The 26169-nt window shown below is 38.8% G+C and overlaps 1 protein-coding gene and 1 long non-coding RNA gene across 3 annotated transcripts; both read left to right on the forward strand.

The window, feature by feature from the left end:
- The first annotated feature begins 404 nt into the window (after positions 1 to 404).
- LOC115993108 lies at positions 405 to 20474 on the forward strand. Of its 2 annotated transcripts, XR_004092779.1 has the most exons (5): positions 405 to 515; positions 1130 to 1182; positions 1658 to 1918; positions 19377 to 19434; positions 20236 to 20474. It is a non-coding gene; the product is annotated as an uncharacterized LOC115993108 (long non-coding RNA). The 2 variants fall into 2 exon arrangements; XR_004092778.1 differs by lacking the exon at positions 20236 to 20474 and having other exon boundaries at positions 19377 to 20038.
- Positions 3024 to 9907, forward strand: LOC115993107. The gene is made up of 4 exons (XM_031117387.1): positions 3024 to 7938; positions 8040 to 8102; positions 8271 to 9191; positions 9369 to 9907. The coding sequence occupies exons 1-3, from the start codon at positions 7855 to 7857 to the stop codon at positions 8718 to 8720; spliced, it is 597 nt and encodes a 198-aa protein (XP_030973247.1). The 5' UTR covers positions 3024 to 7854; the 3' UTR covers positions 8721 to 9191; positions 9369 to 9907.
- Positions 20475 to 26169: the final 5695 nt, after the last annotated feature.

Genomic DNA, 26169 nt, shown 5'->3' on the forward strand with positions numbered 1-26169 from the left:
CTTTGAAATAAAAAATTCACAAATCTAATCTAGACTTAAACACCAATCTGATCAAACTACGAAAATCACAAATCGGATCTAGATAGAAACACCAATTTGATTGAAATACAAAAATCACAAGTCAAACCTAGATTTAAAAACCAATATGATTGAACTTGGCTCGAGATCGTTTTCTTCCCCAAATCAAACTTGAGCAACAGCACCATGAGCAGCGGCAATGTAACGCCCCAGCCCAATTCAACTAAAAAGAAAAAAGAGACAAAGGTCATATTTTTTTGGCTCCCACGTGCCCCACCAACCCAAATTGTTCCCCACCACACATCACATTATCTCCCTCACTCTCTTGGCTGGCCGGTGAACTAAGTGGTCCTCTCAACTTGTTTTCTTTTTTATTTTCTCACAAACACACAAACACACTCCTCTCTCACTCCCTCACACTCTCCCACCGGTGTACCTCCTCACCACCATCTCTACCATCATTTTTCCCGCAAGCACCTCCATATCTTTTATATGAGGTAAAAGTTCATAATCTTTTTGGTGGGTTTTATATTTTTCTTGAGGTTCTTTTATCTAAGCTTTGATAATGATATTCATGTAATTTTTGAGCTTCTTGGGAGATAATCTTGAGATTATGTATATGGGTTTTTGATTTGGTAGGCTTATTTGATAAGTGAGTTTATGGTTTTTACAATGATAGCTATCTAAGGTTTGTTATGGCAGAAATTTAGGAGTTTTGAGTTATGTCATGTGATAGTTGGTAAATCAAAGTTTTCCATTGCTATTGGGTTTATTTGGAGCTAGTTAAAGATTTATAATATTTGTCTTGGAGGATATTGTGATTTTGGTTTCATGGGTCTCTTGACAACGTTGTGTAAACTTTGTGAGAACTACTTATTAAGTGTTGAGGTTTTAATGTTAGTGAGAACACATGAATGATTTAAGTCTATAAATTGGAGTCTATGCCTTGTAAATTAACTTGTTGAAAAACTTTGGAAGTGGAATACATTATTTGTGAGGGTAAATACATAGGCTTGCCTAATTAATTTCTTATTTAGCAATTTATAATTCGTAGCTATATGCTATGTCAAGCCTTATGCTTATCGTGATAGGTTTGCTTGATATTGTTTAGGTTCTAGCTAATCTCATTTGGAGCTTGAGGAATTAGGCTTTGCGGGTTGCGAGGTAAGTGGCTTCTTAATGGGATTTTTGAAAATGAATCATTATTGCACTCAATTGTTTTATGTTTAAAACCATTTTGGAACATTATTCATGGTTTTCCTAAAATTTACTATGTGTACTATTATTGTTAATCATTTACGGAAAACATGTGAGGCATTGAAAGTGCATCATGTTTCTTATTGCATATGGGGAAATGCATAATTTGTTAGCATGGAAAAGACTAGCATCTTTGATTAAATTCTTGAGAATGAATTTTATGGATTTATTGCATTATTTGCAAAATTTAAAGATGCTTTGATAATTGGGAAAGTTGATGCAAAACATTTTTGACAAGAAATGGTTTTGAGGACTTTGAGAAAATTGTGGATATTTGGTTATTCAAATATCTTATGAAACTACTTGGAAGTAAACTATATATTTTTAATACATTTAACTTGTGGGCTTTTGATGTGGGTTTTCCCTTGTGCTATGATGTCAGTGATTACCCTGTCTTTGTGATGATGTCTTTGTGACGTGTGATTACCCCATCTTTGTGACGACAAGTCAAGTTGGAGGCTCTCACTTTGCCTGACACAGGTAAAGCCTTGAGTGTGTGGGTAAGGCTAGGCAAGGCCAAGAGACCACATGCAAGAGAGGTACTACAAGGCGCATTAACCCCTGCTGCCCATAAAAGGGATAGGTAAATCCTTGAGGGTGTAGGTGAGGCTAGGCAAGGCCAATAGAACACATGCCAAAAAAGGTACATATCATGCTAGTGGTTCATGGGTTCTGACTTGTCTTTATGGTGGTATAATGTCTATGTTACATTTCCGTCTTTGTGGTGGATTGTCATATGGCTTGGGTTGGCTTTTCAGGTTTTTGGAACAATGTTGTTATGCTCACAATATATATATTATGTAGTTTCGTGTAGTTTCATGGTGATTATTTTTTAGAAACCTTGGGTGTGGACACAATGGGGGGGAGTCACCACCTCGTTTTATAATGGTCTAAGAACCATGAATATAGCGTCCCCTCAGGAAAGGACATTTTGATCTTACTACCAGAGTGTGAGAGACCGTGCCCTTGGCCCGTATTTTGGTGTTGGGCCAAACCCATGTGAATTGGTGGAGTCATATTATTACCTCTCAAAATGGAGGTTCTACTGATTATATTTTCCCCTTTAGATTAAGGATTTTACAATGGAGTCGCCACTTATTTAATTATTGAAATAAATAAGAAAACCAAAATTAAAAAATTCCTCATTTTATTGATCTGCAAATGAATTTACATTGATCATAAGAAATTATATGGCTTTGGTCTTAGATACAATCTAAGATAAAGTACATGGCTTTATTTCCTAGTTACAATCTATTAACCCTTGATCTAAGCTTAGATGCTATGTTACAAGATGGAAAGATATTAGGCACCCATCTTGCCCGGTGAAACCAATCTTCTAAACTATGGTGGCCAACATTCATATCATATCATCCAATATGTTATCAATCAATTTGCATGTTGAATTTTATTGTGTGTGCATGTGATAAACCCTAATTCAGTTAACTAATCATTGCATTTGGATTAAAAAATAAATTCTAGTGAATGTGTGTGGATGGTGATATCCTAGATTCAAGGATTTGAGAGAATTATGAAACAAACATATTTTTCATATTTTTAACGTGGATTTAAGATCAAAGCTAGTGTCATGCATGAAGATGTGATGAACAACCAAGAACATGTGAAGAACGCATAGAAAAATTTAAAAACATTCAAACATATTCAAGAAATTTAAATAATTACTATCATGCTTTAATCTTAAATTCTCATCATAGCAACATAAAATATAATTTAAGAAAAGGGATTATATCTTCATATAAGATCCACACGGTGGAGGAGAAAACTCTTGGTAGAGGTCCTCAAGGTGGAGTAGAAAAAAAGAGCTAAGAGAGGGAAAGTGAGTCTCACTCAATACCTTGAGTTTTAGGAAGACCAAGATATGACAAGACTACTCTACTTCACTAGAACTCAAGAGGGAAGAGGAAATGGTGTTTTTGTGTCTTAGAATGGAGGAGATGAGGGTTTATATAGTAGTAGTGGAGAAAATATGAACGGAAGGAAATTTAATGAAGGTTGACAAATGATCAAAGAGAATCATCAACCCAGACCCTATTTCAAACTTTGGGAAAAGCTGGTGCTTTAAATTTAGGGGTTGGTGGGAGTGATGAGTGTGGTGGGCCTTTTGTGTGTTAGGCTTTGACTTCTTCTGCTGTATCACGGCCCATGATTGTAAGGTAGGAGAGCTGGGGTTGGCCTAAGTGAAACATGCCTCAAGATAGTCTATGCACAAGTTGGGTCATCCCAATATAGGCGTACCTTGGCTGGAGTATTGAGTATACGACGTGCCCATAGCAGAAACAACTACTACAAGTATTACAGTAGGAAATACAACATGGCTGAATAACTATAACATTTGACAAGTAATACTAACGCTTAAATAAAGGAAAAAAGAAAATCCAACGAGGTCATGGTAGAATAATACAACCGCAGGGAACAATGATGCAATAAACAATTCAATAATAAGGTAACAAGTTAATCGTTCATCAATCACAAAAGTAAAACTTTTCTACCAAAGAAATGTGCTTATTCTTCTCAACAAATGCAAGTCCAAAAAAGGAACTGATCTCCAATGCGAGTAATCTCAAAGAAGACTTTTGCCATAGAGATTACGCACTTTGGAAAAAGGACCCAGATGGCTTAAACTTTAACTCTTAATTTCTCAAAGAGTAGGTCTATCAAAAGGGAGAGAAATGGGTAGCCTATTAATGCATGCCTCTATTCTTATCACTCATGCTTTTCTTTGGTTTTGTTGTGTTTTCTTTTCTTTTCTCTCCTCTTCTTCCTTGTTCTACCTCCACTTCTTTCCCTAATAGTGATACCTCTTTTTTTTTTTTTTGGTTCCTGAAGATCCCTTACTGTTCACAACTACCACCCTTTATACTGTCTACCATGATGGGATTTACCATTTTTACCCCTCAACTGCATTTGGCTCCTTAGGGTTGTCCTTCCAAGAATGCCCACTAGCCTGCCCAACCACTACTATTGCACTGAATGTGTTGGTTGCATCACTCCTCATTCCCAAAAAAAAAAAAAAAAAAATGGCTTGTCTTGTTTCTTACCTCTCTCTGTTCTCACTACTCTCATCTGGATAAGGATTAAGCCTTTCCCTCACCTACCTCTATGGCATGCATCAAGTGGTCCCAGCTCATTATTACTTGTTTTGGGTGAAATTCCATTCCAGCAGGACATTTCTCCCAAAGAAGTTTGAGCGGGAACCCAAAAATAAACCCCCTCTTTCTCGCCACCACACCCTCTGATACCCTTGACCCGTGGCCCACCTCCTATGTATTGGCTGGGTACAAGCACGTGGTGCTTGGGCCCTTTGTGTATGCTCCACTTCCATCTAAATCTGTTCCTTTCTAGCCTTCACGCCATTTCTGTTGCCTCCATGTTTGTCTGATTCTGCTATATGTTCTGATGGGTGTTTAACTCTTGTAGCGTAAAGGAAATATGGGCTTTGGGCTCATGTTCCCTACCTTTCACTTCTTCCCTAGATTGGGTATTGCTTGGGTGAAGGCCCTCACCTTCCTAGCCCATGTTCTCTTATTTCTTGTGTCTATAGGCATCTTGGATGTGGATCCTGCCATGCCACTTCATTGTTCCTACTATAGCATTACCACTCCTTTATTTCTTGTTACCTGTGGGCTTATGGGTTGATGCTCTTACCATGCTGGCCCACTTTCCACATCTTTACCTCTTTTGGGCTTTATTGGCCAACATTCCTACTGTGCCAACCCATTTCATTCATCGGGCTTTCTTGCCCCATTTACTTTTTCTGTACCTCTTTTACTCCCATGAGCCTTTTGCTAAATCCCTTGGGCTTCCTCGGCCCAATTACCACATCCTTACCTCTTATTATTTTTTCAGGCTTGTTGGCCCTTAAGCCAACCCAATTAATTTACTAATTCGTTTTCTGGGCTTCCCTGGCTCATTTACCTCCTTTTTACCTCTTATTATTCTCATTGGCTTACTACTTTATTCCTTGGGTTTGCTCAGCTTATTTACTTCTTCTTTACCTCTTATTATCCTTATAAACCTGCTAGCCATCATTCCTGCCATTCCGACCTGTTGGGCTTGCTTTATTATTTTCTCTTCTCACTTTCTTCATATTGTTGGGCTTCTTTTGTTATTAGGCCCTTTGTCAAAAGTGGGCATCAGCATTCAACCCCCTGAGCATTTAAATTGCTCCTGCAATTCCTATGCGAATACTTATGTAATAATTTTTTCATGAGTTTTTTAAATAGTGGACCCCGCCTTATTTCCTTTCCTCCTATGGACAGGCCTGTCTCTTTGAATTTCCCAGTTTAGCAGTTATTCTGGAACACAGCCTCCGCTTCATTAATACGATGCTTCCTTTGACGACTGACCCGTTGCTTCCTTTCGTGTCACTTTTATTGTCCTTAGTCCTTTGGCTTTTTTCTTTCTCATCATTCTCTCATAACTCCTCTTTTCCTTTCCCTTCACCATCTCGTCTTCCCCAAAACCTCATTACCCATCTTCTCTATTCAAACAATCCTTCATGTTGCCAACAAAAGGTGATGGTTCATCCAACCGAATGGGGAAAGAGGTTGTTGCCAACGATCCACCTACCAAGACCATGGGTGAAGAGGCTCCCCATTCCAAATTGGACCACTCTGAAGAGAAGGAGGAGGAGGGGGGTCAAGATCTGGGTAGTGAGTGTCCTCTCATTAACCCATGGTACGACATCTATATCCATTTCCCCATAGTACCCGATGATTATTTGCCTTTGCCATTGGGCTGCGTGTGGCTTTCCATTTGCCATTGTGACACGGAGGTTTCTTAGGCCCCTTTGGTTTCCACCATTCCTGACCTTGATATTCACCAAGGAACTTCACTACTCATGCCCATGTTCTTCAAATTTGGGTCAGGTACTTCTTTGGGTTGGAAAGAATGGGTGGACACAGAGTTGTTCAATGTGGGTTTCATGACGGCATTGCAGTAGCCCGGTGTGTTGAAGGCCATCGTTTCTTCTCGGTTTTTATCCAACTATCGGGATTTGTTCAACCTTCGCCATTTAGTCTACCGGTGGTGTAGCACCACCCATACCTTCTTCCTTTCTTGCGACGAGATCACCATGACCTTGGAGGATGTGGCGAACCAACTATTGCTACCCATTCTTAGCGATACGGATCCGAATGTTATTGAGCAATCTGCCGAGGCGGAGGCCGTGGAGGCTGATTTAAGGAAAGGGATGAATGGGAACGCAAAGTTATCTCATTGGGTTGGGGCTTTCTCCAAGGCTTCCACCGTCGTCAGCTATGTGGCCTTTGTCGTGTTTTGGCTTTGTAAGTTCATTTTTGGTTCTCATCCCCATTATCATATAAAAACCCTTTACTTTTGGTTAGCCATAAAGATTTCTACCGAGGTGAGTCTGCCATTGGCCCCTATGTGTCTGGGTCATTTGTATATACAACTGAATATTTTGCAGAGCGATGAGAGGTAGGCAAGTTCCTGCCATATAATTACTACCTCCGCCCACAGTACCATATTGCAACACCTACTATGGAAGTGTTGTGCTAGCAATTGGCCAATTGCAAGTCAGTCCATTTTTTCAAGGAGAAGTACCAGTCTTGTCCAAGAGTGATTACTAACTTTTGTGGCTATTTTGCTTCTGATTTTTAGTTGACTTACCGCCGGGTTGGGTTGAAGCCGTTTAGGCATCCTGTCGTTGAGTTCTTTGCTAAAGGAGTAGGCTTTTCTTGGAGAGCTTATAGGGATTTAAGCAGTCAGTTCACTTGCACTAATTCAGCCATGGGCCCCTATATGCTCGTCGTTGGGACCACCACCTCGTTGACTGCTTTTGATGAGAGGGAAATTATGTACTTGGCAGCCACCAATGCTGGTTGGTTGCCTTATCTGGTTGATGAGGGTATCCGCTATGTTCATTATTCTACCAACAGAGTAAAGAGGCAATTTGGGCTTAATTAGGACATACCCAATGACTTCACTACTATCTTAGAGTCTACCACTTTTGTCCAGTCTTTCTTGCACCCTAGTACCTTTGAGTTTTAGAGCAGGCGCTTCACAGTCACTATTCCGAGTTCCCAGAGAAAAGGCCTTTGCACTACTCTGATGCACAAGAATTGGCAGGCCATGATGATTTCTTTTGGCCAGGAATTGTTTAGTGGCTATGGGTTTACTCTCATCCCTCTTAAGGGCCTTCATGCCATTATTTCTGCCAACCCATGATTGTTGCTTCTCACCAAGTCTGTGGTAGTGTATGTTAGGCAGTAGAGTAGGTCTGCTATATTTGAGTTGCAGGAGAAGGAGAAGGAATGGTGTTTATATGCTAGTGAGTTTCCTCTAGGTTGGGAGAAGAAAGTAAAGGTGGTAAACCTTCCTATACCTACGAAGAAGGGCTTGGTGTCTCAGACCGCCAAGCCCAAGTCTACCAAGAGAGATGATGACTCTTTCAAGACTTGTTCTGATCTTGTTTCGTATGTGGGAGGCCTTCCCCCTATAGGCAACATAATTTTCAAGAGCTCTCTTCCTCCTTCTCGTACCTGTTCCAGTAGGCATTCTACTATAAGCAAGCCCAAGCCTTCTACTCCAAGGCCATCCATGGATGCTCCTTCTTCTAGTAGGACTCGTGGCAGTACAAGGAAGACATCTCCACCAGCCCCATCTGCCACTGCCGTGAGGAGAGTATGTTATCCCTAAATTTCATTCTTTCTTTATTTTAATTATTTATAGGGCTTTCCTACGGTTAACTCCGTATATATATTTCTTTTCTTCTCCATTGATAGTCTAAGCACAAGGAGGACATTTCAGCCACTCACACTATACTACTTGATGAGCCCAAGTTTGAGGTACACTCATTTCCTTTGAATGCATCTTCATTTTTTGTCATTATCACATATTGCCATGTGCTCTCTCTCTCTCTCTCTCTCTCTCTCTCTCTCTCTCTCTCTCTCTCTCTCTCTCTCTCTCTTTGCATGTTTGTTTTTCCTTTCTCTACTTAAATACTCTTCTTTTAGGTTGATCCCAAACCCCTCTCTGTTTATCACCCCATGAGTGAGGAGGTTTCTACGACTGCTAGTGCATTTATGGAGGGCTTCTTTAACAGGGCAAATGTCGTGGTTGAGGCTATGGCTTCTGCTTTTGCTGCCACTGCAAAAGAAGCTCCTGCCAAAGCTCTAATCCCTCCATCTAAGCCTGTTCCTGCCGAGGAGAGTACCTACGCCAGGAAAGTTTTTAGTGGTGAGTCTGCTCCTATTCTTGTTGAATTCCCCACTCCTCAAAAGGAAATTACTCCTACAGGCACATCCCAGACCGAGAGTACCTCTTCAGCTACTCCTCTAGTCATATTTGCTAGTGACGCCTTAATTGCCCTTTCCCAAGCCGTGAAGGATTGTTCTTCCTTGGTGGTCACTCCATCTTCAATCCCTAGTTTACCACCTGAGGACCTGATTCGGACTTGTCTTTAGATGGGGAGTCAAAGGAGGTCCTTGAGGACTCCGAGGATGAACCTGTCATGAAGACATTAGTTTCTGATTTTGACGAGGATGGTGATGGTGATGCGCAGGAGGCCGAGGTTATGGGTATGTGTCCTTCATTCTTATTATGACCCTTCATCTACTTCACATGCTATTTCTCAATATGTCCCTTCATCCACTTCACATGCTATCTTTGCCTTCCAATCACGGATATACCCGAGGATCCTAAGACTATAGCAGACCCCATGATGCCTACAACTCCTGTTTTGCAGTACCTATGGCCCCTACTCTTGTGGGTCCTAGTAATTTCCTTACCCTCATACTTTTTTCAATTAAAGCCTTCATCGTTGCATTAAAGACTTATGTTGTACCTTGTGTTCCTTTTCAGGTCCGTCTCATGCTGAGGTGGCTCTGTCCTCTCGGTTTGAGGTTGGTAGTAGTTCTGCCACCATTCCTAACTCTGTGAGTGAGACCACTACCTTCTTTACCTGATTCGACTAGGCCAAGACTAATGACCTTGATCCTATAGAATTCTAGGGTGTCGGAGTTCTCTATGTTGAATTTCATCACTTCTAAGTCCCTGACGAGTGTGTCACCCATTTGGAGGCAGTCTATAACAGCCGCAGAGATTTTATGCAGGGATTACTCTTCAGTCGTTCTACGAGGGAACACTTCCTCAAGTTGTTGGGAAGCATGATGAATGACATTGAGCATAACTTCATCAACACCGTATCTACGGGGAGGATCTTGCAGTGGAGGGCTATGGTTCAGGAGTTGATTAGAGTTGGATTTGCTGTAGAGTTTCTGTTGGACCACCTACAAGAGACTGCTCGAGCGCTCTTCACAAAGAAGGTCTAGTTTGTTATGGACTCTATAGATGCTCGCATCAAGAGTTTGAATAAGGAAGTGACAGACTTAGAGGCACGTCGCGAGCATCTTCTTTCTGGCGTTACTAGCTCTAGCCACTTCAAGGACCAAACTCTTAATTCAGGCCTTTTATTGGACTTTTATCTATTATGTAGCTTTATTTCCTTCCCCCATGTTTACTTCTTTCCCTCCTTTCTCTACATAGTACACTTTATTTCTCTAGCACTTATTTTGATAAGTCTAATATGACTTATATATTTTGGGCTTGTAATCTATTATGCTACATCTATTACAGCTACTATTATGCTTTATGATACAATATATTTTGCTAATGCTTCATGATCTTCATTACTTTCCATTTTTGCTTTTAATCATGAATTACAAGTGTGCTACAATGCTTTCTTGTGACATATCCCTTGCGAGGGTGGTCACTTAGAGGAAAGAAAAGGAATGATTGCACAATATCTCATATGCATAATAATGTTTCAACCACTTGTCATTATTAAGGTCCATTAAATCTTTTTCATCCATCTGGGCTAAACATTAATACTCACTTGTGTTGGGACATATGTAAATCACGTTTGGAACATATGTCATCTAGAATTGGCTAATCCTTTGACAAAATGCACTTTACTTGTAATTGGATAGATCTAGGATGTGTTTAATACTTCAAGGAATAAAAGTTCAAGTCCAAATGTTTAAGCCATACAAATTTTTCCAAGAAACAAGTGAAGAAGTGCTGGATATTAAAATTTGACAGCTAGCTCGACAGATTGCATCTATCAAGGTTTAAAAGGGATCTTCAGCCCAATGCTCAATAGCTGCCCGATAGATAATCTATCTATCGAGATTTACGAAAATCAGTTTTTCAGATCTGATTTCACACATATCTATGTATAATTGTTTAGGCTTTTTTTTCTCACAATCCTAAACATATATAAGGATTATTTTAAAGGCCGTCACAGCTGATGCAACTTAATGCAAAAGTTTTTCACAAGCATATTGTGATAGGAGACATATGCCCTAATTCATCTTTCTCTTGAAGAAGCTGCTGCATTTGTACGCCATAGGGTTTTGTAACCAAGAAGCTTCATGATCTTCATCGTGTTGATGAACTGAAGAACTTTGCAACCAACATCCTTCTCAAGTTGGTGTGTTAGTCATGTACTGGGATCCATGCATTGATTGGTTAGTCACGTACTGGAAGCCGTGCATTGAAAATAAGAGATTGTCACTGCAGAACAAGTCCAATTGGGTATTGGGGTAAGGGTTCAACTGTAGGTTGGTATAAGGTATTGAGATTCCTTTACTTGTAACCACTTGTTGTGATAATAGTGGATTCTCGGGAGTAGTAACCTTAAAATCACCCGGTGGGGTCTTTGCCTTGGAGGTTTTCCCCATTCGTAAACAAATCACTGTGTCAAATTTATTTTTCGTTGCATATTAACTTAGTTGGTGATTTGTTTGTGCTACCACTTGTATTGCATGTTAATCAGATTAATTAATTAACTTGGCTAATTAATTGGTTATTTCATCACAAGGTGTCAATACATTCTTGGCCTTTCAAGTGGTATCAAAGCAAGCACACTCTGATTAGGGTTAATCTTTGTTGTGTGATCTATTGACCCCTGTTTCATGGCTACAACCAACATGAAAAGATCTTTGTTTTCAAATACATCTTGTTTTTCTAATCTCTACTTGATTAAGTCTAAAAGTTATTTGAAATCCATTAAGATGATTATTGGAAAAGATCTTAGCATGACAAAGAAGAAACTAGACTGTCTCAGAATGAAAATGTGCGGAGGAGTTTGTCTGAGTAGAGTGAAAGATAAAAGTTTTGTTCATAAATTGCAGATGAGAGAAAACACAATTCCTACTGATTTTTCATCTAAGCATGAGGTGTGCTTCATGATGAAGTCCGCATTTAAGGTTATGGACACATGTTTATGGTACCTTGATAGCAGCTGCATAAGACACATGACTAGAGACCGATCTCTCTTTAAGGTTTTCGAGTCTAAGAAAGGTGGTAATGTCACTTTCGGTGATGGGAGCAAATCACAGATTAAAGGAAAGGGAACCATCTCTCTACCTGGACTACCAAACATTGCAAATGTGCTATATGTAGAAGGTCTGAGAGTGAACCTATTAAGCATAAGTCAGATATGTGATCAAGACTTTATGGTGCTGTTATCGAAAGGGAAATTCCTTGTGTTGAATGAGTTTGGAAAGAAACTCATAAGTGGTGTTCGCACTCTAGACAATTGTTATGGTTTAGTCCTTGATGCTGATATTGTATGCAATAGCATTCTTTTGCCAAACAAAGATCTATAGCACCAAAGGATAGGACATGCTAGTTACAAACATCTTTCAATTGTATCTAAACATGAATCAGTTTTAGGAATACCAAAACTCAGTAGAGTGAACAATGTGGTGTGTGGACCATGTCAGCTTGGAAAACAGACGAAAACTAAACATCCGGGCACTCAAACATCCGCTACATCTAGACCATTGAAGCTACTACATTTGGATCACATAGGTCCAACCAGAACTAAGTCTCTTTGGGGAAAGAGATACATCGTATTTGTGATAGATGACTTCACTAAGTACACTTGGGTCATTCTTCTAAGATCCAAGTCAAATGCTCCTAAGCACATTAAAGCCTAGTGCACAAGATTGCAAAATGAGAAAAGCTTAAATATTGATAGAATTCGAAGTGACCACGATAAAGAATTTGAGAACTCTTACGTGGAGTCCTTTTGCACTAGATCAAGTATATCTCAAGAATTCTCTGCTTCTATTACTTCTTAGCAGAATGGTGCAGTAGAAAGAAAGAACAGGGTTATTCAGGAGATGGTTAGAGCCATGTTGCACAACAAGGATGTGGCTAGAAACTTGTGGGGAAAAGCCATCAACACTGCATGCCATACAGTTAATAGGGTGTATTTCTGACCTGGTACTAAGAAGACTCCTTATGAGTTATGGAAGAGAAGGAAGCCAAATGCTAAGTATTTCAAAATCTTTGGAAGTACTTGTTTAATTCTCAAGGATAGAGAGAATGTCTGAAAATTTGACTCCCAAAGTGATGAAGGAATATTTCTGGGATACTCCTCTACAAGCAAGGCTTATCGAGTATACAACAAAAGGACCGGAAAGGTGATGAAAACTGCAAATATTGTGATTGATGAAGCTTCAGAGTCTAGTTCTAAGAAAATTAGTGAGGAAATCCCCAAAGAAATTCTTCCTCCCAAGCCCAAGGATGTTCAAGAAATTGTTGATCAAGAGCCCGCATCTCCAAGTACTCCCGACACTCCAAGTGTTGTAAAAGATTCAACACGAAGTTATTATGGGAAACACGAATGAACTTACACTAAGGAAGCGTACAGTTGATAAATGTGTTGCTAACTTTGTGTCATATTCTTGTTATTTGTTGCAAGTTGAACCCACCAAGATTGAGGAAGCTCTTCAGGATGAAAGCTGGGTTGAGGCTATGCATGATGAATTGCTTCAGTTTCAAAGGAATGATGTCTGGACTCTAGTACCAAAACCAGAAGGTGAGCACATCATTGGCACAAAGTGGATCTTCCGTAACAAGACTGATGAGAATAGTAATGTAATCTACAACAAGGCTCGTCTTGTGGCCCAAGGATACTCTCAAATGGAAGGAGTAGACTATGATGAGACATTTGCACCAGTAGCCCGTATGGAGTCCATCAAGATTCTCCTAGCCCTGGCATATCACTTGAAGTTCAAGCTCTACCAAATGAATGTAAAGACTGTTTTCTTGAATGGGTTCCTTAAAGAAGATGTCTATGTGGCTCAACTAAAAGGATTCATTGATCCACACTTTCTAGATCCTGTGTTGTACCTCAAGAAGGCACTCTATGGTTTAAAGCAAGCCCATAGAGCTTGGTATGATGGCTCACACAATACTTGATGTCACATGGGTTCACAAGAGGAAAAGCTAATCAAACTCTCTTCATCAAAAGGGAAGACGATGAGCTGATAGTTGCTGAAGTCTATGTTGATGATATCATCTTCAGGTCAACTAAGGATGACCTTGCTCATAGTTTCTCTAAACTCATGCAGGCTGAGTTTGAGATGAGCATGATTAGAGAGTTGAATCACTTCCTTGGGTTGCAGATCCATCAGCAAGAGTCAAGTATATTCCTATCTCAATCTAAATATGCTAAAAATCTTGTGAAAATGTTTGGTATGGAATCTGCTAGTTCTGTTAGAACCCCTATGAGCCCAAATGTTAAATTCACTGTTGATTTGTTGGGTAAAAGTGTTGATTCGTCTCTATATAGAAGCATGATAGGTAGTCTTCTTTATCTTACTGCTAGTAGACTTGACATTAGTTATACTGTGGGAGTGTATGCTAGATATTAGGCTAATCCCAAAGAGTCTCATATGATTGCTTTGAAAAGAATCATAAAGTATGTCAAAACCACTATCAACTTTGGTGTGTGGTACAGCAAGGACACAAATGATGTCTTAGCTGGGTATTCTGACGCAGACTGGGCTGGGAATGTTGATGATAGAAAGAGTTCATTGGGAAGTTGTTTTTATGTTGGTAATAATCTCGTCTCCTTGATGAGCAAAAACTAGAATTCCATCTCATTATCCACTGCAGAGGCTGAATACATCCCTGCCGATAGTTGTTGCACCCAACTTTTGTGGATGCAAAAACTCCTCCTTGATTATGGTATTCACCAAGAACATCTTACCATCTATTGTGACAATACCAGTGCCATCAACATCTCTAAGAATCCTGTTCAACATTCTTGAACTAAACACCTAGAGATTCGAAATCACTTCATTCGGGAGCTTGTTGAAGATGGTATTCTTACTCTTGAGTTCATTCACACTGATGATCAGAAGGCTGATTTATTCACTAAACCTCTTGATAGCATACGATTTGAATTCCTTTGCCAAAACATTGGTGTTATCTCCATGAATTGATCTCCTCTTCTCCTCCTTCTTCCTCATGCATTTGCATCTAGTTTTATGCTTTGCTTTGTTTAACATGTTTTTGTTTGTGTTGTTTTCAATTGTGTTTGAATTTTTTTTTTTTCATAAAAAAAATTGAAAAATCAGAAAAATACAAAAACAGTGTGTGTTTGTGTACATTAGTACTTGTGTACCTTGGATGGCTATTGAAACAAAATTTTCTAAACTTTGTATTTTCTAAGCAAGTGAGCTTTGTGCCTCATGTTTGTGATGAATAAGATTAAGTAATCTCTTGTACTTAACACTCATATCACTCTTTTTGACGAGAAAGGCATAAATAACCATCACACCACTGTTGCCCGCTATTCATGAAATGACATCTGTATGCTTCGGCATAGCAAAAGTGTAATGTCAAAAGCTTAACATCATTGGGTATTTCTTTTCTTTCTCTTAAATGCCCATGCATGATATGCTTTACAAAAGAAAATATGCAAAGAAAAATAAAAGCAAAAAGAATCAAAATGCTTTATATATGATTGCAAGCGTGTCTTCTAAGAGATGTGGGAGTTATAGGATGTACTACAAAGGTGATAGTCCCCATCAAGCAGTTATGATTGTGTGTGAGTTAAAGTAATCTTCTTATATCTCAAATTGTCATAACATGTAGACACTCATGCAATCTTGCAATGTTTTTCACACACAACACGCAACATTCTTTGCTACTCTTGATACATATGCAAGTACAATGTGATTTAGTCATTACAAGAAATACATGTGTTAATGTATACTCACTAAACTGTCTTAACTTGTTTTTGAAATATAAAATTGGTTAGACTTGTTTTTTGTGTGTATGTATGTGTGTTTTGGATCTATATGCTTGAAATTTTTTCTTGTTGAGAGATGTTCTTGAGAACTTAAAATGTTATTTGGATCTTTGGTTGAGTAGCATGCTTGATTGCATTCATCTCTATGTTTTTCTCTTCTTTGAAAAACTATTTTTGAGCAATCTCGACAGCTTTCGATACCTCTCGACAACTAGGCTATCTATCAAGCCTCTTGATCTTCCTTTCCTGACAGCGGTTATCGCAATTTTGATCCATCGAAGTTTTTGAGAATTTGTCTCGATAGCTTCTCTACAAATTCTCGATCCATCAAGAAATTTTATGTATGCTCGATAGATGCTCGATAGCTTCTCGATCCATCGAGGTCACTTAGCTATGGACACCTCTTGATAGCTCCTCGACAACTCCATCTGGTGAAAATTAAAGCTCGACACCTCTAAATACCTCTTGATCCATTGAGCTTCGTGTTTTCTATATATAGCTCAGTGCGATTTTTTTTCTCTTATTTTATCCAATCTCTCTCGACAGATTAATGTCTCTCCCTCTCCCAAACACTTCTCAATCACACTCTTCATCTTCCCCACTCAATCTTTAGCCTCAAGTGTGTTTTCTTCCTCTAGTATGATCTTCCCTCTTACATTTATCATGTCTTTCATCTCTTTTGACCTAACTTTTGGGGTTTTTGAAAACTTTTGGGGTTTTTCAAAATTGATGAAGTTTCTGTGAAATTTTTGGGTTGGGTTTTGTTTAAATGATCTTAAATGTTCATGTATTACATCACATTTGCATTTTCACAATGTTTCATGCATTATAGATGTGTGTTTACTATGTTGAAATCATGTGTGTTGGTAGGATTGGATTGGGCTGAGCCCATGATGTTTTTACTTTTGCATGTCACATTTTCATGCATACGTACCATTTTTTTGTCTATCTTATTGATATTGATCTGTGCTTGGTACTTTTCTCTCTCTCTCTCTCTCTCTCTCTCTCTCTCTCTCTCTCTCTCTCTCTCTCTCTCTCTGGTTCGTTTGCTCTATGGCACATAAAAAGGGCAAGTCTACTCCGTCTTGGAACCCTTTTCGTTCCAGGGCATCTACTTCTGATTCTACCCCTCTCACATCCGGTTCTGTGATGAGAAAGCCCGTAAGGACTTCTTGGAGAACTTTTCTTGATGAGGCATTCATTCAGAATGCCAAGTCATCCTATCGGACTTTTTTGATACTGACCTTCCCACTGTCATCTACAGTAGGGGTTAGGAGTCACTATGTGACTCTCGATCACTTGTCCCTCCGTGATCTTACAAGAGTTTTACTCCAATATGCACAGATTTGATTACTCTATACCTCATTTTATCACTCGCGTTCAAGGTATGTACATTGTAGTCAATCCAGATCTTATATCTGAGGTGCTACACATACCAAGGGTAGAGTTTGCTAACTACCCCAACTATGATCGTCTTAGGACTGTGTCCAAAGACGAACTCTCGTCTTTCTTTTGTAAGACACCTTCATCATGGGGTAACCGTTAAAACACCTTATGCTCGGGCTTTGCAAAAGGTCTAAGGTTTCTTAATATGGTGATGACATTTGTTCTTTATCCCTTGTCTCACTGTAACTCTATTACTGAGACTAGTGCACGATTTTTGCTATCCCTACTTGAGGGACTTACTATAGATTTTCCCTCTCACTTCATACTCTCCCTTACAAATGTCTATAAGGATACGACAACCCGTAATAAGCTCATTTTCCCTCCTGCTATCACGCCGATTCTCCGTCATGCGTCTGTCTCTTGTCCTAAGTCTCCACACTTCTCTATCATGTGTTCCATAGACACAGTGACCATTCAACGGAGCGAGGCCCAGCTTCAACCGAAGCGACCACGAACCGAGATGGCGACTCCTCTGGCTTCTTCTGCTCCATCCACCTTGGCTCTTCCTTCCACAAGTGGAGTGACTCTCGAGGCCATCATGGTACAGCTTGTGCACATGGATGCTCGCTTGACACTTTCAGTGATGAGTTGTGTCAGGTGAACACCCGTGTTGATCGTATTGCTCGACGACAGGCTGTCATAGGTGGTTTCGCAGTGTCTCTATCTCCATCTCCACAGGCTTCAGAGGATGAGAGTGATGATGGCTTCGGTAGTGATGATGCTAATGAGAATGATGGTGATAGCTCTTCCGGTGACGAGGACATGACTGCTTCTCAGTGACTTACCCTTTGTCATTTATGACGAAAAGAGGAAGTAGTTTTGGGTATGAGACTAGTCATGTACTTAGGGGGAGAGTTAGTATAGGAGATTATTCTTGTTAAGGGGAGTGTTTTTTATTTATGAGGGAGGTAGTGAGGAATTTTTGTATCTTTTCTTTTCTTTTCTTTCTATTTTAGATACATTGCTCTTACATTGTGATAGCAAAACTTGTACTCATTTTTTATACATGTATTGAGGTTGTTATTACATTCTTTCACCTATCTTTTCATGTGTTGTTTCTTTTCTCTCTTTATACACATGCTTTTTATTTATTGTATGCAATCTTTTATTTCTGTTTCCCACTAAGATGCCATGATGAGTTTTGTTCAAAGTGTTTTAGAAATACAGGTTGTCAAAGTCTTTCTTGCCATGAACTCTCTTCTTGCAAAGTTTTTCAAGAGTTTGAGTTAGGATTAGATTTTATTGTATTCAACAAGTGAGTATGAGTTGAGTGATTTATGACTTCTTTCATATGTTCATTTGTTTGTTGTGGTTTTGTCACGAATTGCCAAAGGGGGAGATTGTTAGGACATATGTAACACCCACCTCACTTAAATTTAATTTTATTGCTTCTAAAGGGAAATCGATGAATAATTTAATTTATTTTGAAGGTGATATTATTTTATATTATGATATCTACAAAGAAAATAAATAAAAGATGTAATGTGAGAGTTATTTTGTGGATTATTCATATTAAACTTTTAGTCTCCTTATCAATTAAGGAAAAGGATAAGAGATTTCCTATTTGGATTAGGAGTTTAAGTGTTATTGGAATTCTTTAGAGTTCTAGCCCATCTAAACAACCTTAATATGAGTTTAGTGGGAATTAAAGTCTTGGGAAGCTTATTTAAGTTTTTAGTGGGTTTTAAATTTGAGCCCAAATGAAAATAGTTTTAACGTGTAAGTAAGTTAGGGTTTCCTGCTAAAAAATAGAGAGAGAGAGAGAGAGAGAGAGAGGGAAAAATTACAAGAAACAAATCCTGCATCCGTGTGGTCGTGTGGTTAGGTATACCTCTCTCTCAAACCCTAATGGAAATAACCTACGTTGCTAGAGTAATTTAATAGATTTGCTTTAAGTCCCATATGAACTCTTGAATTAGGCGATAAGCTCTTGAGTGATAGTTGCTAGAGTTTACGCATGGTAGTGGGGCTGGACTTTTGAATCTTGTAATCTATATCATGGTCAAGTTTCTAAACTTTTATCAATACATGCTTCAGTTCACTAAGTCCTACGGGTAGGAATTAATTGGTAAATCTACTGTGTTTTTTCTATGGCTTACGGGTAGGAAAATCCTTGGATATTATATATATGTTAGATTAAATTTCTAACATTCAGTACATGCTATAGATTGCTATACGGGTAGAGATTTTTATGGATGCTATAGATATATTTGGATCTTATAGAGTAGTTCATGGTGGTGTTGAAGTGTTATATGAAATCTCAAAGAAAATATAAATCTGACACTTAACTAGACAATGGTTGTATTGGTATTAACGTATTAGGACTTGATGAAAATCTTGGGGAACCACCAGCATGCATATTCTCATTAGATGATATCCTTACGTGTGGTAATACCTCTATTAGCCTCAAAGACATAATAGTAGTAAGGAGAAGTAATATGTTATAGAGGATTGTAGAGATGTTTATAGACTAATAAATTATTAGAAAGAGTCCCTTACATCCTTATGGTTTACGTCAAGGTGGATTAATTATATAATTATGTTACTCCTTTATTTTTAGGTGTGGAGGAAAAGCTCATTTGATTTTGGATCTAGACTACGAGAATTACCAATTAAAGGTAAGTGGACTTCAGAACATGACGTCTCTCAAGACATGTATATTCATATATATTCTTGGTAAAAATATATTTATATATACATAATTGCAAAAGTGAAGTTTCAAAAACTTATACCATTATCAATGCTTTGTACACATACCTAAATTTTATTATTTCTTAAGTGTTACCTTGAAACTGTAAGTGTTAAGAATGACTCAAAACTATATTTTTGAGAAAGTATTTGTTATATGATATATGATTGGTATTGACAATATTGTAATAAAGTAAGAACGTTTTCAAACAGTCTACAACCTTTGCCAACACAGGGTTAAGTGTTGGCCTTCGGCCAATGTAGTGTTATTGTGGTGTAGTGTAGTGTTATTGTTTGCTCTTTGGAGCCAGTGTTATTGTTTTCTCTTTGGAGCCAGTGTTGCCTCTATAAGGTTAGTGTTATTGTTCCCTATGGGAATCACCCACCGAGTGTTTAGCAGCTTATGTCTTTGTTTGGCTAATATTTAATGTTTTCCATATCAAACTATTGTTTTATTGTGATCAACCTTTAGAAGTGGAAAAATTGTTTATTACTATAATATATTGTTTCTACCTATATAGTATATTTTGGCTAACTAAAGTGGTTATTATTTTATTTAATGACTCGACAGTTTTATAGAATATCTTATATTGCTGTTAAAACTATTTGTAAATGTTTTGTAAAGACTATATTTTGTCAATGATACTAATGTTCTATTTTGAAAGACATCCTCATGTTATGTAGTCTCTTATTGGGCATCTAGCTCACCCCTTTTTTCTCCACCCTTTTAGATTAGAGCAATACAATATCTTTTGGAGGTAGATCATTGGAGCCATAGATTGAAGACTTCTTTTGAAGCTATGTTAGTTGATGGACTGTTTTAGTATATTTTCTTAGGATAGTGAGTTTGGCTTTTGTGGAACCTTTTGAGATTGTATTTGGAGACAATATTGTTAAACTTTTGTTTTTTATGGATTTCATAGGAAAGATTTTGATGGTTTGAAGTATATTTGTGGATATTTAATTATGCTCTATTCCATTATATTATTGTTGATTATTTATAAAAACAAGTTGTGCATCTAAATCCTTGGTATGGGTTTGGGGTGTTACAACATATGTGAATCATGTTAGGAACATATGTCATTTATAATTGGCTAATCCTTTGACAAAACGCACTTTACTTGTAATTGGGGAGATCTAAGATGTGTTTAATACTTCAAGGAACAAGAGTTTAAGTCCAAGTGTTAAAGCCATGCAAATTCATCCGAGAAACAAGTGAAGAAGTGCTGGATTTTAAAACTCGATAGATAGCATCTATTGAGGTTTAAAATGGATCTTTAGCCTGATGCTCGACAGCTACTCGATAAATAACCTATCTATCAAGATTTACAAAAATCTGTTTTTCAAATCTGATTTCACACATATCCGTGTATAATTATTTAGGTTTTCTTTCTTACAACCTTAAACATATATGAGGATTACTTTAAAGGCCATCACAACTGATGCAACTGAATGAAAAAGTTTTCACAAGCATATTGTAACAGGAAACATATGCCTTAGTTCATCTTTCTCTTAAAGAAACTGCTACGTTTGTAAGCTAGGATTTTGTAACCAAGGAGTTTTGTGATCTTCATCGTGTTAATGAACTAAAGAACTTTGCAGCCAACATCCTTCTCAAGTTGGTATGTTAGTCACGTATTGGGATCCGTGCATCGATTAGTTAGACACGTATTGGGAGCCGTGCATTGAAAATGAGAGATTATCATTACAAAACAAGTCCAATTGAGTATTGGGATAAGGGTTCAACTATAGGTTGGTATAAAGTACTGAGATTCCATTACTTATAACTGTTTGTTATGATAATAGTGGATTCTCGGGAGTGGTGACCTTAAAATCACCCGGTGGGGTTTTTGTTTTAGAGGTTTTCCCCATTCATAAACAAATCACTGTGTCAACTTTATTTTCTGCTACATATTAACTTAGTTGGTGATTTGTTTGTGCTACCATACATATTGCATGTTAATCAGATTAATTAATTAACTTAACTTATTAATTAGTTAATTCATCACAAGGGGTCAATACATTCTTGGCCTATCAACTTGCATATGCTTCCCATACCATGAAGGGTCCTTCCCATTTTGGTGAGAATTTAGATGGTCCTACCATACCTCGCCTGACATAGTTTGATGTCCTCAACATGAGCTGACCTTCTGTAAACATTCTTTCTTTAATTGTCCTACCATAAGCTTCGATCATTCTTTGCCTATATCTACGGCTACGCTCTTGGGTTTCCTCCCTTCTTTCATCCAACCCTTCTAGGTCCTTGTAACTTTTTGTCATAAAGACTTCTCTTTTTCCGTCCTTCCTGTCTACATAACCCTCAAAGATGGTATCATTACTTCTGCTGGGCTCACCACTTCTGTCCCATACGCTAAGGAGAAAGGAGAGAATCTTATGGCAGATTTGGGCAAGCTTCAGTAAGCCCAAAGTGCATCTAGTAGATGTGTTGCCCAACCTCTATTGTACTCATGGCTCATCTTACAGATGATCTTGATGAGGGTTTTGTTTTTTGCTTCCGCCTGCACATTCCCTTGCAAGTAATAAGGTGATGACTGGTGATGCTTCACTTGATAAAACTCCAACATCTTCCTCACTTCTCTATTGACAAATTGAGTACCATTGTCATTAATGATTCTATGAGGCACCCCAAATCGGACAATTATATTTTCTTTAATGAAATTTGCCGCAACAACTCCAGACTCTAGTGGCTTTGCAGAGTGGAATGGCCTCTACCCATTTGTACTCGTGAAACATTCTGTGGCCACAAGGATCCATATGTACTCGTGGAAAGGTGGATTGACTGGTCCAACCAAATCGAGCCCCCAAGTGTGAAAGGGCCATGGAGTGACCATGCTATGTAAGCTTTGTGGATGGGTGTGGATCAAATTGGCTTACACTTGGCAACTGTGACACCTTTTCACAAATTTTGTCGTATCCCTTTTCATAGTAGGCCAATAATAGCCCATCTGCAATACGCAACGACATAGCTTCTTCTTTCCTTGATCCTCTCTGCATTCTCCTGTATGCATTTCCTTTAACATCTCACCAGCTTCTTCTGGGCCTAAATATCATAGTGGGTCTCCATCATATCCCTTCTTAAAAAGAATTCCCTCATGTAGGAAGTAGTGGGTTACCAGCTTCCTGAGTTTATACCTTTTGCTATGCTTCTGTGGCAGGACACCTTCTGTCAAGTATCACATGAACAGGCTTCTCCAATCCTTAGTGGTAAACATGGCATAGATCTCTTCCTTGTCTACAACTAGGTGGCACGCTTCACACTGGGTTTAAGTTAAGTCTACATCCTTGCCCATTCTTGGCCAATAGAAACCCTCCCTCTACAACCTACGGTATAGATTGATCTTGCTGTAGAACCCACAACTTCTACTATGCACTTCCTTTAGTTTTCTTTGGGCCTCTTCATGCCCTACTCATCTTGACAAAATTCCTCCTGGCATTCTACGATATAGCTCTCCTTTCAACAGGACATAGTTCCTTAACATCTTCAATTTTGCCACGTCTTCCTCTTTTGACAGGGCTTCCTTGATGGGAACCCTCCAATCCTCTTCATATCCTTACTTCTCCTAAAACCTTTCCTAAAGTACTTCAATAATGGACTCTCTTCTGTTAAGACATATGTGAGAATTGTTAGGGACATATGTTATGTAAATTGGCTAATCCTTTGACGAAACACACTTTATTTGTAATTGGGTAGATCTAGATGAGTTTAGTATATTATGAAACAAGTGTTCAAGTTTAGTATTGAAGCCATGCAAATCTGACCAAGAAACAAGTGAAGATGTGTTGTTCATTAAAACTTAACAGATGTCTCGATAGAGGCCTTTCAATCAAGGTTTAATGTTGAAGCTCGACAAAACCTTGACAGAAGCTGAATCTATAGAATTACAAAATCAGAATTTCCAAATCTGATTACATGCATATCCTTGAGTATTTGTGTAGGGTTTATTTTCTTACAACCCTAGACATATATAAGGATTATTTTACAGGCAGTTACAGATGATGCAACTTGATGCAAAGTGATAATACATGCATATTGTGACCAGAAACAATTTGCCCTAGTTTATCATATTCTCTCTAGAAGCTACTGCGTCTTTGCACCAAGGGATTTGTAACCAATGAACTTCTTGATCTTTTTGTTGGATGAACTGAAGAACTTTGCAGTCAACATCTTTCTCAAGCTGGTGTGTTAGTCACGTACTAGGATCCGTGTATCATTGGTTAGTCATGTACTGGGAGTCGTGCATTGAACGGAGAGATTACAGCTACATCACAAGTCCAATTAGGCATTGGGATAAGGGTTCAACTATATGTTGGTATTAGGTACTAGGATTCCTTTTACTTGTAACCACTTGTTTTGATAATAGTGGATTCTCAAGAGTGGTGACCTTAAATTCACCTGGTGTGGTTTTGCCTCGGTGGTTTTCCCTATTCATAAACAAATCACTTGTGTCAAATTTATTTTTGCTGCATTTAACTTAGTTGGTGATTTGTTTATGCTGCCATGCTATTGCATGTTAAATTGACTTAATTAATTCACTTGGGTATTTAATTAATTAATTTGCCAAAAAGGGGTCAATACATTCTTGGCGTATCATCTTTGCTTGTTGATCTCAACTCTAGCACTATTCCCTTCAAAGGCTACCTATGAGCCTAACGTGGCCAATGCATCCGCATATCGATTTTCGCTCCTTTAAGTGTGCTCTACTTCAAACATGGAAAACTTTTCCTCCATTCTTTAGGCCAGTTTTCTGTACGGGGCCGACTCAGTTCTTTTAAAGAAAAACTCCCCTTAGCTTGGCAGACCACCAGATTGGAGTCACCTATCACCTTTAAATGTTTGTTCTCCATCTCAAGGGATGTTGCCAACCCCATCAGGTAGGCCTCGTATTCTGCTGTATTGTTTGAACGTGGAAACTCCAACTTGAATGAAGGTGCCACAGTTTCTTCACTATAATAAAGGAGTACTCCTTCGCCTCCTAAGTTTGCTATAGAGGAACCATCAAACTTCATGATCCACAGTTCTTTGGCCATTTCTGCTATAGCCACTTCTCCTGGTACCTCATCATCTAGCAAGAATTCCTCTTCTCCTGGAAATTGAGCCAACAAGTCTGCTATGGCCTAGCTTTTCACCGCCTTGGATGTTCCCGCCTTTAAGTCATACTGTGATAGCTACAATAGCCAATGTGATATCCTGCCAGATAGAATGGGTTCTTAGAGAAGATATTTAATCGCATGGGACTTCATCATTAAGTGTGCCTTGTAGGCTAGGAAATAATAGCGTAGTCTTTGCGATGCATAGGTGATTGCCAAGCATACCCTTTTCCGCTCTGGGATACCGGGTCTTTGCATCCCTCAGGGCGCGGCTTATGTAGTAGATTGGCTATTCAATGCCACCTCCATCCTCCTGGGCTATCAAAGCTCCAATGGCAGGCGAGCTTAAAGCTAACTAAAGCAGCAATGGTTTCCTGTGGACTAGGGCTTGTACTGTGGGGAGGTTCATCATGGTCTGTTGTAGCTTCTGAAAAGCTGCCTACTGTGCTTTCACCCACTCAAAGCCTTGTCATTTCTTTAGTAACTTCGTAAAAGCCAAAGTGATTGATGCTAAACTAGGAATAAACCTCCTAATGTAGGAGACTTTGCCCAAAAAACTCTTAACTCCTTAACTGTGGCCAGTGGCTTCATGGTTACTATTGCCAATGCCTTGGTCGGATCTACATCTATCCCTCTGCTAAGGACCAAAAACCCCAAAAATTTCCCAACAGACACTCCGAAGGAGCATATTAGGGGGTTCATTCTTAACTTGAAAAGTCTACACCTTTTGAATACCTTTCTTAATACCTTGACATGATCTTCTCACCTTCTTAATTTCACCACTATGTCATCCACATAGTCCTCCAGTTCTTAGTGCATAATGTCATGAAATATGGCTGTCATCATCCGCTAATAAGTTGCACCTATATTTTTTAGCCCAGAGGGCATCGCTATGTAGTAAAAGTTCCCAATAGGTGTCCTGAAAGCGGTTTTTTCGACATCCTTTGGTGCCATTCAAATCTAATTGTACCCGCTGAACTCGTTCATAAAGGAAAACGTGGCATTTTCTATAGCCAAATCTATCAACAAGTCCATGTTAGGCAATGGGAATTGTCATTGGGGTAGACCCGATTAAGATTTTTGAAAACAACATAGCATCATATCTGTTTGTTTTTCTTCCTCACAGGTACGATGTTGGATAACCACCGCGGATGTTGGATCAATTTGATGAAACCAACCACCAACAATTTTTGTACATCCTTCACTATTCAATGCCACCTCCATCCTCCTAGGCTATCAAAGCTCCAATGGCAGGCGAGCTTAAAGCTAACTAAAGCAGCAATGGTTTCCTGCGGACTAGGGCTTGTACTGTGGGGAGGTTCATCATGATCTGTTGTAGCTTCTGAAAAGCTGCCTACTGTGCTTTCACCCACTCAAAGCCTTGTCATTTCTTTAGTAACTTCGTAAAAGCCAAAGTGATTGATGCTAAACTAGGAATAAACCTCCTAATGTAGGAGACTTTGCCCAAAAAACTCATAACTCCTTAACTGTGGCCAGTGGCTTCATGGTTGCTATTGCCAATGCCTTGGCCGGATCTACGTCTATCCCTCTGCTAA

This window comes from Quercus lobata, chromosome 5, assembly GCF_001633185.2.
Source record: "Quercus lobata isolate SW786 chromosome 5, ValleyOak3.0 Primary Assembly, whole genome shotgun sequence".
NCBI lineage: Eukaryota > Viridiplantae > Streptophyta > Magnoliopsida > Fagales > Fagaceae > Quercus > Quercus lobata.